We start from the raw sequence: 19,125 nt of genomic DNA on the forward strand, positions 1-19,125 counted from the left end.
TGGTCATGTATGGATGTGAGAGTTGGACTGTGAAGTAAGCTGAGCGCCGAAGAATTGATGCTTTTGAACTGTGGTGTTGGAGAAGACTCTTGAGAGTCCCTTGGACTGCAAGGAGATCTAACCAGTCCATTCTGAAGGAGATCAGCCCTGGGATTTCCTTGGAAGGAATGATGCTAAAGTTGAAACTCCAGTACTTTGGCCACCTCATGCGAAGAGTTGACTCATTGGAAAAGACTCTGATGCTGGGAGGGATTGGGGCCAGAGGAGAAGGGGACGACAGAGGATGAGATGGCTGGATGGCATCCTGGACTCGATGGACGTGAGTCTGAGTGAACTCCGGGAGCTGGTGATGGACAGGGAGGCCTGGCGTGCTGCCATTCATGGGGTCGCAAAGAGTCGGACGCGACTGAGCGACTGAACTGAACTGAACTAATCTATTATTGGAGAAGGAAATGGCAACCCAGTCCAGTACTCTTGCCTGGAGAATCCCATGGACAGAGGAGCCTGGTGGGCTACAGTCCATGGGGTCGCAAAAGAGTCAAACACGACTGAGCTCCTAACACTTTCACTTTAGTCTATTATAAAATTTGACTATCCTGGTTCTTTACATCTACTATCTAAACAATAATATGTTTTAATTAAGTATTGTCAAGTATTTAAACAGCGTATTAAGGTTTTCTTCACTTTAATATAAACGACCAAAGTCAGTATTAAAAAAAATCAATATTCAAAATGTGGAGTCTTAGAAATCACAGAAATCAGGTCACCACTCAGTCGTGTCCGACTCATTGCGACCCCATGGACTGCAGCACGCCAGGCCTCCCTGTCCTTCACTAACTCCTGGAGCTTGCTCGAAATGTGAAGTCAGAGTCACTTTTATGTTTGTATTTGTATACTACAAATAGTTTTTTGAAATCCATTTTTCCTGAAAAAATATTCATGACTTTACAAACTGATATTGTATTAGCTACGCATAACAGAGGTAGCATTCCCCCTCTCCATATATACCTATTTTTTTCTTAAACTGCCTTTTAGAATATAAGTATCTGACTTTGTCCTCAGTCTTTAGAATGTACTGCACATCAAACATGCTTGCACTGCTGGGGGGAGGTTGGTGCAGTCTCTACAGAGCACAGTATGAAGGCTTCTCAGAAAACTAAAAATAGAAATACCATATGACCCAGCAATCCTGCTCTGGTGAAAAGTCTACTTCAATAAGCACACAAACCCCTCGGTTCACAACAGCACTGTTCACAAAAGCCAAGACATGGAAGCGACCTAACTGTCCCTGGACAGATAAATGGATACAGAAAATGTGGTACATAAATGCAAGGGCATATTACTCAGTCAAAAAAAGAGTGAAATAATGACACTTGCAGCAAGATGGATGAACTTAGAGATGATCAAACTAAGTGAAGTAAGTGAAACAGAAAGGCAAGTATACAATATCAGCTATGTGCAGAACAGAATTTGACGCAAATGAACCTATCTACAAAACAGAAACAGCCTCACAGGCATAGAGAGCAGCCCTGCGGTTGCCAAGGTGTAAGAGAGTGAGCAAGGGAAGGACTGGGAGGGTGGGTTAGCAGATGCAGACTGTTACCTACAGGAAGCATAAACAACCAGGGCCGACTGTAGAGCACAGTGAACTACAGGCAGACTCCTGGGATTAGCCATAATGGAAGAGAAAAAAGCACGTGTGACCGAGTCGCTGTGCTGTACAGCACAGTTGTACGGGCTTCCAGTACAACACTGTAAACCAGCTAGACTCCAATAAAGTGAGTTTAAGAAGCTCTCTGTGACGAGACCGTCCTTCTGGTTCCTGTGGGTCCTGAGGGGCTCTGCTCTACATCTCTGAGACGATGCCGGGCGTGGGCACAGTATCCAGAGCCGGGCTCACTGCTGCCTTAACCTTCACCATCTGACCTAGGCTTACACGAAGGGGTGACTTACACTGGCCCCGGGGCCTCCCAGAGCCGGGCCTCAGGCAGGGAGTGGGGTGGCTGGGGGTACTCTGACTCCCAAAGGGCTGCCAGGCCCATTGGGGAAAGATCCCAATGACGAGAAGAGGCCAGGCCCCGGATATAGACATAGATATGTGTCTACTATACATCTGTGTATCACTGAATCAAGACTCCACACACCTCAAAGATACACAACATTGAAAATCAACTCAAATCCAACAGACAAAACTAAATTGTGAAAAAACAGAGTGGGGCAGGAAACAATGCTGCCCCCTTGTGGCTCATTTTTGTTACGACCATTTGAAAGCCAGTACGGATGGGCTCCTCATATTCACAAGGCCTGTGGGGCTGTGAAGGACTCCTGCCCTCAAGGAATGTCCTGGGATAAATCATCTGAGAAGAACTCAAAACAGGACAGACTTACAAGAAGCCAATTTCAAGCAGGAAGTTGGAGTCACACTGTATAACGTAAAAAAGCACATGGAACCATATTCCACATCACTAATCGGTAAATCTATGCAAATCAACATTATGATGAGCAATCCCCTCGCATCAGTCAGAAGGACCACCATCGGAAGGATCTATGAAGAATAAATGCTGCTCAGGGCATCGGGAAAAGGCATCCTCCGTCTCTCTAGGTGGAGATGGAAATGGGTGCAGCCAGGATGGAAAATAGCATGGAGGTTCCTTAAAAACTAAAGGAAACTAAAAGGAACTTTAGTTTTTAAGTTTTAAAGTTTAATGAACTTTAGTTCCTAAAAATTAAAGTTCCTTTAAACAGGGTTACCACGTGATCCAGCAATTACACTCCTATGCCAAGACGTGGAAACCGTAATTCCAAATGGCTTGTGCACCCCTATTTTCTCAGCACCACTATTTACCGCAGTCAAGACACAGAATCCACCAAAATGTCCATCCAGACAAAAATGAATACTGCTACATCTATAAATGGAATACTATTCATCCATAAAGCAGAACAAAACAGTGTCACTGGAAGCAGCACAAAGAGATAACATTACTAAGTGAAGTAAATCAGAGATGGGAAGAATAATACCATATAGCAGACTTAAAGGGGGAATCTGTATATTCATACAAAAAATGAACTCTCACAACAGAAACAGACTGACAGAATTTAAAAACCAACTTATGATTAGAAAAAAAAGCTAGAGGAAAGAGATAAATGAAGTGCTTGGAATTGACATACACACACTAACATCTATCAAATAGATAATCAAAAATGACAGGGGAGTCCACAGCTGACTCCACCGCACATACTATAGAACACAATAAATAGACGTATGTCTAAGTGTAACCGCATCAAGTTCTTCTACACCTAAAACAACCGCAACATCGGAAGCCGGCTTTGTTGTTGTTGTTCAGTCGCGCAGTCATGTCCAACTCTTTGCAAAACCCCGTGGACTGCAGCATGCCAGGCTTTCTTGTCCTTCACCGTCTGCTGCAGCTTGCTCAAACTCAGGTCCATTGAGGCGGTGATGCCATCCAACCATCTCATCCTCTGTCCTCCCCTTCTCCTCCTGCCCTCAATCATTCCCAGCATCAGGGTCTTTTCTAATGAGCCAGCTCTTCACATCAGGTGGCCAAAGTATAGGAGTTTCAGCTTCAGCATCAGTCCTTCCAATGAATATTCAGGACTGATCTCCTTAGGATGGACTGTTTGGATCTCCTTGCAGTCCAAGGGGCTCTCAAGAGTCTTCTTCAACACCACAGTTCAAAAGCATCAGTTCTTCTGTGCTCAGCCTTCTTTATGGTCCAACTCGCACTTCCATACATGACCACTGGAAAAACCAGAGCTTTGACTAAACAGACCTTTATCGGCAAAGTAATGTCTCTGATTTTTAATATGCTATCTAGGTTGGTCATAGCTTTTCTTCCAAGTAGCAAACATCTTTTAATTTCTTGGCTGCAATCACCATATGCAGTGATTCTGGAGCCCCAAAATAAAGTCTGACACTGTTTCCATTGTTTCCCCATCTATTTGCCATGAAGTGATGGGACCAGATGCCATGATCTTTATTTTCTGAATGTTGAGCTTTAAGCCAGCTTTTTCACTCTCTTCTTTTACCTTCATCAAGAGGTTCTTTAGTTCTTCTTCACTTTTTGCCATAAGTGTGGTGTCATCTGCATATCTGAGGTTATTGGTGTTTCTCCCAGCAATCTTGATTCCAGCTTGTGCTTCATCCAGCCATTTCTCATGATGTACTCTGCATATAAGTTAAATAAGCACAACGACAATATACAGCCTTGACATGCTCCTTTCTCAATTTTGAATCAGTTTCTTGTTCCATGTTTGTTCTAACTGTTGCTTCTTGACCTGCATATAGGTTTCTCAGGAGGCAAGTAGGGTAAAGTAAATTAACTTTACTCCAATACAAAAGAAAAATGAAATCCTCTACAGCCCACCCCACCACCAAAAAAAGTGCGGCGGCAGGGAGAAATGCTGCTGCTTTGTGGCCATTTTGAGGAGCCACAACTATAAAACCTCTGTTGCTGCTGCTGCTAAGCTGCTTCAGTCGTGTCCGACTCTGTGCGACCCCACAGACGGCAGCCCACCAGGCTCCCCCGTCCCTAGGATTCTCCAGGCAAGAACACTGGAGTGGGGTGCCATTTCCTTCTCCAATTCATGAAAGTGAAACGTGAAAGTGAAGTTGCTCAGTCGTGTCCGACCCTCAGTGACCCCATGGACTGCAGCCTTCCAGGCTCCTCCATCCATGGGATTTTCCAGGCAAGAGTACTGGAGTGGGGTGCCATTGTGTTCTCACACAAGGAAAGGTTTTCAGGGTTGTAAGGAAAAATCTTCTGCCCTCAAGAAATTTCCTAAGGAAGGTCATCAAACAGAACTCCAAATAGGGCAGTAGTTCAAGAAACCCATTTCAACAGGTAAATTTACCTCGCACTGTTTATAAAGAATCACAGGAAAAGATAACAACATCACTAAAAATTAGAAAAATCCAAATCAAAACTACAAAAAGGGTTCACCTTGCCTCGGTGAGAATGACCACTGCCACAAACTCTACAAACAATCCATGCTGGAGATGGTGTGGAGAAAAGGGAACCCTCCTATACTGCTGCTAGGTGTTACTTGGGAACAACCACTATGGAGGACAGGTTCCGAAAGGATGAAAATGAGGATGAAATCAGAATACTCCCTAACATCATACAAACAAATCAACTCCAAAGAGATTAAAGATTTCCATGTAAGGATACTAAGAAACTCTGGAAGAAAATAATAGGCAGAATCCACTTTAACGTAAATAGCTGCAAGTTCTTTTTTCCCACTTCTTAGAATAATGGAAAACAAGACAAAAATAAACAAATGGTATGTAATTAATCTGAAGAGCTTGAGCACAGCAAAGAAAACCAAACCAGAGAACAAGATCACTCTCAGAGTGGAAAAAAGATATTTGCAAACAAAGATACCCACAAACTTTTCGTCTCCAAAACGTACAAACAGCTTGTGCCACTCTATATCAAAACCAGCAACCCAATAAAAACGCGGAATGATATAAATGCACATTTCTCTGAAGAAAGCATACACATGGCCATAAAGCCCATGAAGCCCATGAGTCAGCGTCGTTCATCACTAGAGAAACGCAAGTCGCAAGTCCAGTGACATTACCTCACACCACTCAGCAGGGACCTCTCAGAACATCTACAGCAGTCAATGCTGGAGAGAGTGCAGACAGATGGGAAACCTCCTGCATGGCTGGTGGGGATGGAAATCGAATTATCTACTAGGGAGAACAGCATGGGGGTTCTTTCCAACGTTAGACATACAGGTACCGAGCACAGATCTGGAGAAAACCACAATTTTCTAAGACACCTGCAGGCCAGTGGTCAGGGCAGCACTAGGTACAACAGCCAAGACGTGGAAGCAGCCTAAGGAAGCAAGGACCCATGAATGGATACAGCAGACGGGGACACCGGCAATGCAATGCAAATGGCGCAGCCATTGTAACGCCAGTTCAGGCCACAGGGAAGAAAGCGCAGATGATCACACCCGCTGCAGCAAGTCAGAAGGGAAAGGCAAACACCAGAGGATACTGTGTAGAACCTCAGATATGGCACAAGTGTGTCTATGAACAGACACAGACTCACAGACAGAGAGAACAGACGTGTGGCGGCCAAAGGGGACAGGGTTGAGGGACGTACGGAGTGGGAGGTTGGGGTTAGCACATGTCAATGTCTATGCATAGAATGGATAAATAACAAGGCCCCACTGTACAGCACAGGGACCTATATTCAATATCCTGCGATAAACCATAATAAAAACAATTTGTAAAAAAAAGGAATATATGCATAGATGTGTGAATAACTGAATTGCTTTGCTGTACCGCAGTAACTAACACAACACTGTAAATCAGCCATGTGGTGGTTTAGTCACTCAGTCATATACGACTCTCTGCGACCCCAAGGACTGTAGCCAACCAGGTTCCTCTGTCCATGGGATTCTCCAGGCAAGAGTACTGGAGTGAGTTCCCATTCCCTTCTCCAAGGGATCTTCCCGACCCAGGGATCAAACCTGCGTCTCCTGCATTGCATGTGGATTCTTACCGTCTGAGCCACCAGGGAAGCTCAAATGAACTATAATTCAATCAAAAAAGCATGAGGAAATATTTCCCAGAAGTTTCCATCCAAGAAAACAAAAACGTACTGCTTCTCTCTGTGCCGTGGATAAGGCACTAGGGTTTTACACAGGGCCAGCCAGCAGGCTCATTACTCTCAGTCACCTGGAGCAGGAGACAGTGTGTTCATCTTAAAAATTAAAGTGTGTGCTATATATTTGTTTTTTCCCCTCTGTATCCCACACCATCTTAGGTGCAAGGATCACAAGAATGAGGACACACAGACACAACCCGCCTGTCACAGGGGCCTAATTTGCTGTGCGTCTACTCAGTGCCTATGGGACGGGGTCTCCGGCAGGGGTGCTGGGCTCTGGTCCACACAGGAGCAGCCCGGGCCTCTGGGCTGACCATCCTCACAGTCAGGCATAATCCGTAAGTGATGAGAAGCTGAGAACATTACATTCTTTTCCTTACCTCATTTAACTTTCTATTTAAAAACCACTCAAGTATTTTAAAAAGATTTGTTTTTACACTTCAGTGAAAAGTTTGAATTCTTGTTTTGGAAAAGGAGTAAGATATACTTATTCTGGTTGTTCAGTCGCGCCCCCAGTCATGTCCGACTCCTTGCAACTCCAGGGACTGTAGCCCACCAGGCTCCTCTGTCCATGGGATTCTCCAGGCAAGAACACTGGAGTGGGTGCCCTCCTTCAGGGGACCTTCCTGACCCAGGGGTTGAACCTGCGTCTCATGCCTCCTTCATTGGCAGGCGGATTCCTTACCACTAGCACCGCCTGGGAAGCCCCGAGATTTACTTACTCAAGTATATACTCTTAAGGGCTACTGAACACAGCTACTACTATAATCATGGTGAAATTGTTTCTCTTAAGTGAGTACACATGATGAGAGGAAGCTCGGCCATATGTCCACACACATCTTTGACCACACTGATGCCAAGCAGCTCTTGATCGCTTGTGCTGGGCAGGCAAACAGGGAGACTGCAGTCCTGCTCTGTCCCAGGCATCAGGTGGCAGACCCGCAGAGTCCACACATTCTTCACCCAAAAAGTCCAGAAGAAATGGAGCAGGAAATCAAAGAAGGAAGGGACTGAACACTGTTCTCTGGTTAAGCACAATATTATTTAAAGCCAAACAGACTTGTTTATTCCCTTGGTCCATGCATGCTGAGTCGCTTCAGTCACGTCTAACTCTTTTGTGACCCCATGGACTGTAGCCCACCAGGCTCCTCTCTCCATGGGATTCTCCAGGCAAGAATACAGGAGTGGGTTGCAATTTCCTCCTCCAGGGGATCCTCGCAATCCAGGGATCGAGCCCAACACTCTCACATCTCCTGCATCAGCAGGCAGGTTCTTTACCACTAACACTACTGGGAAGCCTCAGTTTTTCCCATTATTACCAGGCTACTGATTAAGTGTTTTCAAAGGGAAAATGTTTAAGATGAACAGTTAAGGATGGTACTGCTGGACCAGCACTGGGAAGGCCTTCCTCCCGCACTACAGCCGTTCTGGTCTGCATCATGGGCGCTGTTATCTGTCCTCATCAACTGGTCCCACGGGGCTGCTGCGTCCCCACCCAGGAACTGGATGAACACCGTTGACAAAGCAACAGAGTCCAGTGATCCGACAGTCTCAGGCCAAACCCCAAGACCACCAACCAGTCCTTTAAAATGCATTTCATCATTGGTTAATTGCTTTTAAGGTACCAACACACCATTGTAAATCACCGTATTTCAAATAAAAAGTTGTTTTAAAAGATGCTTCAGAGCTACAAAAACTGCAAGATTTCTTGTAACAGTGTTAAAATTGGCCTCACTGCCCAGTTAGGCTAGGTTTCCTCTTCATAATCCAGCAGGGCAGGGAATGGCGGCCTCACCCTCCTCCCTGTGCCCCACCAGCTCTGACTGAGCTCCCCCCACCCAAGCCTGAGACGTTAGTGTGAGTGGAGGAGGAGGCACAGCAGCGTCTCATGCGGTCTCCCCCTGTCTGCACTCTGCCCTCCCCCTACCCCCTTCCCTTGCCCCAGACTTGTTCTCTGAGATTAGCAGGGCAGAGAACGTCCCTTGACCACATCACCAGCTCAGGGGGTCCCAGGACCAGGACCCCACTGCTCTGCCCATAGACATCGCCCCAGAGAAAGTCAGAAGACAGGTAAGTGTACTGAGCCCGTGTTGGAAATGCAGGCGGTTTCCTGGAAACAATGACATTCTTTCCTGAGAAGTGCCTCACTGCTGGCTAATTTCATATTTGATGTCTGAGAGAACCCACCCTTTCCTCTTTGTCACTCCTAAGCCTCCCACATTCCAATAGAATAGTCCATCCAGAAATAAAAATGAACCTAGGTGGAGCTAACCGCTCCTCTTCCCTCCTGGGTTCTTCCAGAAGGGAGGGAAGGACACTGCCCCTTCTGACATCCCTCTTAGTCCCCTCTCAGACCCACCTCCTCCTCGTCCCTCTCAGATCCACCTCCTCCTCGTCCCTCTTCTCTCCTCCTCCTCTTCGTCCTGGGCACAATGTGTATTCTCGATTCCTAAGCCTTTACTTCATTTGGCACAGATGGGTGCACTTTCCTTGTATTCTGTTACTTTTTTCACTTGTTCTCTCCTTTCCTCAAAGGCACGCGCAATGCCTGGACTTCCTTGTGGCCCTCATAGTGTACTCAAGGAAGTTCACACATACTGATGAGCCCCGTAGTGCCAATGGTCCTTTTTAAACTATTTCCAAAGTTATTCAAATTTGAAAGCTTAACTAGTGAGGACATCAGTTTTGACCAAAAGACAAACAGCATCAAGAGAAAAAGGGATATTATGGACTAAATTGTATGGATGTGCAAGGTGGACTATAAAGAAAGCTGAGTGCTGAAAAATTGATGCTTTTGAACTGTGGTGGAGAAGTCTCTTGAGAGTCCCCTGGACTGCAAGGAGATCCAACCAGTCCATCCTAAAGGAGATCAGTCCTGGGCGTTTACTGAAGGACTGATGCTGAAGCTGGAACTCCAATACTTTGGCCACTGATGTGAAGAACTAACTCACTGGAAAAGACCCTGATGCTGGGAAAGATTGAAGGCGGGAGCAAAAGGGGACAACAGAGAATGAGATGGTTGGATAGCATCACCGACTCAATGAACACGAGTTTGAGCAAGCTCTGGGAGTTGTGATGGACAGGGAAGCTTAGCGTGCTACAGTCCAGGGGGTCGCAAAGAGTTGGACACGACTGAGTGACTGAACTGAACTGATGGTCTGTTAGCTTATCATAATGCCAGGAAATGTAGATGTGTTTTAAGTATTTAGTGTCAAATCAAATCTGTGGTGGTTTAGCTGATTCCAAATAACATACTATAGGAGCACCGTTGCACAGCAAAAGTCTGGATGAGGATGTGTGTTTCCTCAGTGTTCTTCCTGCCTGAGTTCCCCCCTTGTATTCTAATGTTTAATTCTATCTCAAGATTTTGACATTTATCTTCTGCTCTTGACTACACAGCATGGACGTTCTCAGCCTTACCAGTCTCTGAGAGAGGCAGCTGGCATTCTTTTCTCATGTCAGCCAGCTTAGAAATTGGCAGGAGGAAGGAAACAACGTTCTGAACTCTGTCATTGTGTTCCTTTGCCACAGTGGGCAAGTCCTCAGGCAGGGCCTTCAGAACTACCTGGGGACACGAAAGAGATGGGTATGGCCAATCAAAGTCCAGGCAGGGGGGACCAGAGTCTGGGGGACACAGGGTCATAAGAATTTTACAAGTCTGGATGGGAATATGTTTCTAAGTGTAAGCTTCATTATTTACAGCAAAGTATTAAAAACACACACACCCACACACTAAAGTTACTTGTGATCTTACCACCCAGGCATACAGGTTATAAAGGTTTTGGCATATGGTATTTCCTTCCTGTGTTTTGCATACAAATTGATGTTGTAGGATTTTTGTTTGATTTTTATACTCAACATTACTTCTGGAGCACTTTTCCACGTCACAGGATGTTATCTGAAAGGATGAATTTTAGTGGCTATATAATGTTGCTATATATGAGGTATGCTAGAACTCACCTAACCATTTCCTTCTTGCTGACATGTGAGTGGCATTCAATTTTCAATGGTGAATAATTATTCTACATTAGGTTTAATCATGTCCCTCAATAAATGCTGTCCTGAAATCCTAAGCACCGGTACCTACAAATGTAACCTTATTAAGAAATGGGGTCAGGGGCAAAGATCTGCCTGCGAGTGTAGGGAACATGGGTTTCATCCCTGTTCAGGAAGGTCCCACATGCCAAGGAGCAGCTAAGCCTGTGTACCCAGCTACTGAGTGTACGCCCTAGACCCTGGGAGCCACAGGTCAGGCCGCTGCCATGAAGAGCCTGGGCGCCACAACTAGAGAGCAGTCCCCCACTCGCCACAACCAGAGGCAAGCCCACACGGCAAGGGAGACTCAGCACAGCCAGAAACTAATTAACTAATCAATTAAAAAAAAAAAAAACAGACATGGGGTCAGAATGTCCCTGGTGGTCTGGTGGTCAGGAGTCCACCTGCTGGTGCAGGGGACATGGGTTCAATCCTGCCGCAGAGCAGCTGAGCCCCAGCACCCCACCTCCTGTGCCCACACGCCCTAGAGCCCATGCTCCGCAACACCCTGCTCTCTGCAACTAGAGAAAGCCTGAGCAGCAGCAAAGACTCAGCTCAGCCAAAAATAAATTAAAATTTTAAAAGGGGAAAGAAAAGAAAGAGGGTCACTGCACACCCAGTTAGCTAAGATGAGGTAGAGTGGGCTTCTAACCTAGTGGCTAGTGCCGCTATAAAGCGGAAAATGTAGACATGTATTCAGGCACATGGGGGCAGAGATGATGGTGATGTGTCCACAAGCCGAGGAAGGCGGAGGGAGGCGGACAGCAGGCCCTGCCTTGCCACTTGCAGAGGGACCAGTCCTGCCTGGACTCACCTCCAGCGGAGAGAAGGCAACCCTCAGTGTCTAATCCACCTCGCCTCTGACAGCAGCCTGAGGAAGCTAATGCAGTTTACATCACTGTGTTTGTATTTCTGATTGTGTCACTACTGTAAATTTCAAGAATACTATATTAACATTTGTAAAGGATCTACCTATGTATAATCCTATCAACACAACTGTTCGTTGTAATCTTTGCCAGATTTACAAGAGAACTGTGGTGTCTTGTTAATTTGCATTTTCTACTCAATTATTTTATACTTTATTTCCTTTATCACTTTAGTGTATGGGAAAGCTGTCCCTTTCATTAGATCTATTTTGCATCTGAAGACATACTAAACTGCTATGAATTGTAATTATTTTTCTGCCAAGTTGTCTGCCTTTTTCAGGAGCCATTTTGTCCCTAAATAACAATAATTGTGAAATGAGATAGAACACTTACTGTTCCCATGTGCCAAGCACTGTTCTCAGCCACTGCACACATCCATCCATTCAATCCTCCCAGCAAAGGTTGGCGGATGAAGAAAGTGCTTATGCCACCCGTGTGCTGAGGCTCGGCAGCACGGGGTCCAGTTTCATATCAGTTGGCCCTGCTCCCTGCTCGCTCTGCTCACCTACCCAAGGCATCCACCCTAGTTTTATTTCGTGCCATTTGGCAGTCACTAAAATTTCCATAATGACATTTTCAAATGACCGCTAAACTGAACGTTCACCTCTTCTCGTTTCAGATATAAATGGCCCTGTGGCTATGATTTCTCCATTTTGAAGGTGATGTTGTTTGAAATTTATTTCAATGTAACAAAAAACTCCTCTATTATAGCTTGCTAAGAATCTCTGTCAGGAATAAAGTTTGCCATATTTAAATAGGAGCTCAAGCTTAGCCTTGTCTGAGAAGTTCTGGCAAATGCCCAGAACAGGCTGAGGCAGGATGAAGAAGCGATTCTAGTGAGCAACAGCAAAGCTTTTGTCATTAGAAGAACACAATTTCACTGCAGGTTACAATGGGAAGAGTTCTGATAAAATCACAAGGTTGTGGTGTATTTTTTTCTTACAAACTGAATGAAAAAAATCTCTTTCCAAAGTTTTTCACACACTGAGGAAAATATCGTCGCCCAAAAAGATTTGCTAACACCACCACCAGAGTCTCCATTATGTCTCCAGAAAATGTCTTTCGGCCTGTTTAAAGCAAAGACTGTAATTTTTCAAAACTTTAAAGAAAAAAAAAATCATCATTTTAGAAATATGTTGGATCAGTTCTTAATACCTAAACTTAAAATTTCAAGGTAAGAAGGATTTGAAGTCACTTTTCAGATGTTTGGTTAATTTTAAATAAATAAAATTAATTACAAATAAATTATATTACTTTGTAATACAACAAAGCTGTTTATTGTCACCCTTGTAGTATAATCTGTACTTCTATGCAGAGTACAGAGTACTTCTATGAAAAGGTCAGGTTGGATGAATCACAAGCTGGAATCAAGACTTCCAGGAGAAATATCAACAACCTCAGACATGGAGATGACACCACCCTAATGGCAGAAAGAGAGGAGGAACTAAAGAGCCTCTTGATGAGGGTGAAAGAGGACAGTGAAAAAGTTGACCTAAAACTCAACATTCAAAAAACTAAGATCATGGCATCCAGTCCTATCACTTCATGGCAAATAGATGGGGAAACAATGGAAACAGTGACATATTTCATTTTCTTGGGCTCCAAAACCACTGGGGATGGTGACTGCAGCCATGAAATTAAGAGATGCTTGCTACTTGGAAGAAAAGGGATGACAAATTTAGACAGTGTATTAAAAACAGAGATGTCACTTTGCCGACAAAGGTCTATATAGTTAAAGCTAAGATTTTTCAGGTATGGATATGAGTGTTGGACCATAAAGAAGGCTGAGCACAGAAGAATTGATGGTTTTGAACTGTGGTGTTGGAGAAGACTCTTGAGAGTCCCTTGGACTGCAAGGAGATCCGACCACTCAGTCCTAAAGGAAATCAACCCTGAATGTTCATTGGAAGAACTGATGTTGAAGCTGAAGCTCCAATACTTCGGCCACCTGATGCCAAGAGCTGACTCACCAGAAAAGACCCTGATACTGGGAAAGATTGAAGGCAGGTAGAGAAGAGGACAACAGAGGATGAGATGGTTGGATGCATCACCGACTCTATGGACATGGGTCTGGGTGGACTCCGGGAGTTGGTGATGGACAGGGAGGCCTGGCGTGCTGCCGTTCGTGGGGTCACAAAGAGTTGGACACGGCTGAGTGAGTGAACTGACTGATGACTGTGCATTTGTGTGGTGTGTGGTGTGCATGAGAGCATGTGGGTTGTATGTGTGTCTGCTATGTGTGTGTTCTGTGATGGTGTGCTTATGGTGTGTGGGGGGTGTGCATGCACAAGCACAGTTTAATGAGCAGGAGTGTGGAAAAGGCATTTCTGGTTACCTTTGATGTCGGTTGGAACACACAGCTTGTAAAATAAACCTTTCACCAGCAAGCTCACTAAAACAAACTTGGAGGGTTTGTGGCAGTGTAAACGGAAGACAAGCCCAGAATATCCAATGGGAACGCACTCTTGATCCAGGAATCCCTGGAAGCCAGTTCCAACAAGCTAACCTCTGTCTCTAGACCTCAGAAATATCCAACAAATAAATCATTAACAAAGCAAATTTCGGTACAATAGAGGCAAAAACTAACACTTAGATTTGGCAAAAATAGTATAAATCTTACCTCTGTGACCAAGAATTGTAAAGAATATATAAAATAAAATTTCAGCATGCACTTGATATTTGGTTGCTTGAAAGACATCAGTGAATGCTGGAGAACTGACAATGCCTACACAGATGTAGATCAAAACACGAAGTTAGACATGGGGCAGAGTCTGTACTGTCTTCAGATGCAACACCCATGGGACCATTAGATGCTATTAGTATAAAACATGGTGGCCCACACATGTATGTACCATGTATAAGGTATGGTGAATTTCTATACTTTAAATTAGGCATTCCATATTGCTCTTAAATTTATTAAAATCTATCATATTTATTATAATAAATTATTATTAAAATTATTTTCATTAAATATATTATTAAACTATATTTATTATAAATATTACATAATTTTTGTATTATATGTATGTAAACATAAGGTATAAAAATGTAGAACCAAGAATTATAAACATTTCAATATCATGTACATTTTTAAACCATTAATTACTTCTTTGAAATTTGACTTTTAAAATATTTCAGACAAGATATATTTACAGGAAAAATAATGTCTCTTGTCTAATATATGTAGATCCCAGGAGTAATTACAGCAGTAAAGTCGAGGGCTAAATTTTCCATATGTTTGGAAGCATGGAGGTTATAAGATTGCTTTTGTGGGGAATAAGGGTTCTGTGGAGTAGAATCAAATGTCACCGTGGGTTTCCTTGAGGCACACTATGATTTTATTCCCTGCAGCCTATGGAGCTCAGGCAATATCACACAATAGAGGGGAACGGTTCTATTTACTGAGTTGAGTTAGATCCTCTGAAACATGTATTAATACCTTGGCATTGGCATCTTCCTTGTCATCTGCCTTGGCAACTAACAGCATGCGTCTGAGGACCAAGGAAAGGTTTAGAGGAAACCAGTCATTCAGTTCAGGCACATTTGATCTCAGAAGCCGTTCTGTCTTGGGTAATGGGATGTTGTAGAAAAACACACTTCCTGTGAGGTCCTTCCCATGTCTGCCTGCATGGCCGGACATCTAGAGAGAGGATACACAGCTCGTCAGCAGCCTCATTCCTGTCTCCATCAATGGTCACCCCCAACTAGATCGAATCCTGTCTCCATCAACGTTACACTTACCTAGACTATATGGAATGTTAAACTTTCAAAAATCCTGAAAGCTTCCTGACTTGGCATTATTAATTTTAGCAAACTTCAAAGTATTGTCTGATTTCACAAAATCACTATTAAAATGTGTTTACTTCTTCAGTAACATCTGTGTTACAGGTCATGACTTTTAAGCAAGAGAAGTTTCTGTCTTATTTCCATATATTTCCTGAAACTAGTCTTAACTGAGAACATTTATGACCCTTCATATCATTTTTGTTCAGTTATAATATTTATCAAAGCAAGACTATTCTTAAGAAAATGAATCTATTTAATCAATGACTGGAAAACATCTTTAAAAATAGTCATATGCATCAGATGTCATATATCTAGAATCTATTTTCAGTATTTTATAGTCCCCAAATGTCTCAGAATAAGCATGGTGTATCTCAGCTCACTGAATGGGTGTTGCAGAATCTCATGTATACAAACGTAACAAAAGGCATCAATACCTGTCGGAAGCTTAAGGCATCCAAAAAAAAAAAAAGAATCTTCCATAAAAACAACAGATTTACATGGCATGGCATATTAACTCCCAAAGCAAGAGTTGACGTAGCTGTTACCATCTGTGAATGAGGATAAAACAAAACAAAGAACAAATAGAAAAATAAATTTAACATAGAAAACACAGCTGTATAGGAAGGCATTGAATATTAACTGAATTAGACTCTCTGAAATCATTTTTGTTATATAAAAGTCCAGAGAGTAGCCAACGTAACCAAAACTGCAAACTTTACATTTTCATTTGAAATAGTTATGTCTTACAGGGATTTTCTTTCTTTTCAATGTTTTTCCTTAATATTACAATTATCTATCACTTTTAGATTACCAAAAAATATGAAACCAAAGCCATTCGGTAAGCATTCAATTTTTGCATAAATAAAAGCAATAGGTTATAAAAGGAGTATTGATTTTACATTAAAAGATTTCTAGGGCTTCCCTGGCGGCTCATTGGTAGTGAATCCACCTGCGAATGCAGGAGACACAGGTTTGATCCCTGATCCAGGAAGATCCCACATGCTGTGGAGCAAGTAAGCCTGGGTGCCATAGCTACTAAGCCCACACAGCCTAGAGCCCGTGCTCACCACAGGAGAAGCCCGCATGCTGCAGCTGGGCAGAAGCCCGAGCAGCAACAGAGACCCCGTACAGCCAAAAGCAAAAACGAAGAAATAAGATTCCCAAGGCAAGCAAAGAGTAGGAGATAAAATCCGTGGCACAGCAGGGGTCAGGTCGCATCGAGCATTAAAAGCACTACTCTGAGGAGCTTAGACTGTAAGAGAAAGCAGAGTAGCCGAGTTTATGCACGTTTCTGCTCTGCTTTGGCTGCTCTGAACAACTCTTAAGAAGTGGGTGAGTGGAAGCTGACTAATCTGAAGGAAGTTTTTAGATGATTCTAGGTAAGATGTGATGGCATCAGAAGAGATAAGATATAGGAAAAAGGATATTTCCTGAGGCTTTTGCTTTCCTACCTCTATTTGAAAATATTACTCTGACTCACATTTTTTAGAAGAAACTGAAGCCACCAGTTGGACTCTGCCATATGCCTACCCTGCTCCGGACTTAACAAAGGTTGTTGATGTCCTCTCTTGTTTCTCTCTCCTCTCGTCACTGTGGCTATACATTTTCCTCTAAGCACTAGCTGACCTGCGCCACCTGTGTCTGCCTGTGTGTTATTGATCAACTCTGTATTTTCCTGTTCCCATTTTGGTTTCTTCGTTATACATCTTGACCTTGTGATATCATGTAAAAACACTAAATTACTATACCTTCCTAATGGTGGTGCCATCCATCCCTGAAGTAATGATTTTACCTTAAAATATATTTTATTTCATATAAGCATCAGCTTATTTTGGTTATTACTGAATCAGCTTTCTTTTGTTTATTATTGCACTTTTCCCTTTCAATTCTTTTCCTCTTATGTTTTAATGTGTACCGTATAATCAATACCTACTTGGATATTTTGGTAGCCATGTTCAAAATATTGTCCTGTTAATTAGTTATACACATCCAATATATTTAACATAATTGTCCTATTTGATGATATACCTACCAGTTAATACTGTGCCTTTTATTTGTCCAGTGTTTTGAACCACTTTGTCTGCTTTCCTGATTACTTTTCATTGATTCAGCTGTTTCTACTGCCAGCTGCTTTTCCTCTTGGGTTTGGAAGTTACACTCTCAAATTCTGTTCTTTCAGTGGGCTCTAACAAATGTACACAATCCATAGTAGTAAAATTCTGAAACTGATCAGTAATTTTACCCTTCCTTTGCGCATTATCTCCAACAACTCCCACTTCTGATACATACACTATTGGGACACATTTTCCCTCTTTTTCATTAGTGGGTTCCAGTGTCCTCTTGCTGATGGCTGTTTGACAGCTGGCTGCAATTCTGGTGCTCTCGCAGGAGGAAATAAGCGCACGTCCTTCTGCTCTGCCATCTTGAACAGGAAGCCTCTTTTTTGTGTGCGTGCTCTTTTAAAACTTTTATTCAGATATTAATAATTTTAATCTATCCACATTAAGCATTTTCTAGAGTCATTCTTTTATGTAATTTTGACCACACTGTAGGAAAATGAAAGCTGTAACAAAGGCACCACAATGATGTAAGATGTGAGTAATGTGGGGAGCTGGGGGGTGTGGTGGGTGGCAAACAGGAAACTCTTCGAACTACACTCACAGCTCTACTTTTTAACCACAATACTCAACATCAGTCACAACAAATAGACCCATCCTGGGGGGAAATAGCAATATAATTCTATAGCCTTAATAATACTTTTGCCCTCTGAAACAGTCATTTCAATAATCAGAGATGCTGATATAAATGTATAAACCAGAAAATGTCAAGAAAATGTCTAAGTAGAGTATATATGTGTGTGTGTGTGTGTTATGATGCACTTAAAAGATGTTGATTATGTAATGTTCGTTAATAATTTACTTGATTACATTTGTGTGCTCAGTTGCTCAGTTGTATCTGACTCTTTGCAGCCCACCAGGCTCCTCTATCCATGGGATTTCCCACACAAGAATACTGGAGTGTGTTGCCATTTCCTTCTCCAGGGGATCTTCCCGACCCAGGGATCGAACCCAAGCCTCTTGCATTGGTAGGCAGATTCTTTACTGCTGAGCCACCTGAGAAGCTCAAAGGTAAAGCAGACAGGATCCCAAATTGCACATACTTTGCATATGAACTATATAAAAATGTATTGAAAGAACAAAATAAAAATGCTGAGTGTTGGCAGAGCATCCTGGTAAGTGGAGGGACCTGGGGGAGAGAGAGGTGATGTCAGGGCACGTTTCCCTATAAGCTATCAGGGGACATGCAGTCCAAAGGGATGAAGACAGTGCTTTTAGGAAAGTTATCCTCAAAGTTCACCAACCTTGATGTGCTTCAGCCTGAAGAGTGTCTCCACCATTTGTCCCTGCCTAATCTCCATCGACCCGTGATGGTACCTGCTGCCCCCCCCGTAACAGACCACACAGCTTCTAGCCTCTACTCGTCTCCCACAGTCTGCGTAAGGTCTTCATTAAAGTCCGAAACACCAAAGAGTCAGAAATATCAAATTAAAGGTTTCACTCTGTAACTTAACAATGATTAAAACAGTGCTCAGAAATACACCTGAAAGCATCAGAGAAGACGAACATTGCATTCTGGTTCTTATTTCTCTCGAGTCGATTAGGAGAGTGTAGCTTTAGACAGTCCTCTTACAAGGAGCAGTTGTGTTTGGGGCAGAACCCGCAGGTTCAGGGAACTAG

General features: G+C 43.2%; 1 protein-coding gene across 1 annotated transcript in view; it reads right to left on the reverse strand.

The window, feature by feature from the left end:
- Window positions 1–1,846: 1,846 nt before the first annotated feature.
- Window positions 1,847–19,125, reverse strand: part of DDX60 (DExD/H-box helicase 60) — a 54,945-nt gene continuing 37,666 nt past the window's right edge. Inside the window, 9 exon segments of the mRNA XM_040242115.1 lie at window positions 1,847–1,926; window positions 10,062–10,206; window positions 11,830–11,896; window positions 12,546–12,669; window positions 13,938–14,082; window positions 14,223–14,327; window positions 15,042–15,242; window positions 15,823–15,936; window positions 18,750–18,891. Coding sequence (XP_040098049.1) covers window positions 1,847–1,926; window positions 10,062–10,206; window positions 11,830–11,896; window positions 12,546–12,669; window positions 13,938–14,082; window positions 14,223–14,327; window positions 15,042–15,242; window positions 15,823–15,936; window positions 18,750–18,891 — 1,123 coding nt within the window.

The sequence above is a fragment of the Oryx dammah genome, unplaced genomic scaffold (assembly GCF_014754425.2).
Source record: "Oryx dammah isolate SB20612 unplaced genomic scaffold, SCBI_Odam_1.1 HiC_scaffold_1, whole genome shotgun sequence".
NCBI lineage: Eukaryota > Metazoa > Chordata > Mammalia > Artiodactyla > Bovidae > Oryx > Oryx dammah.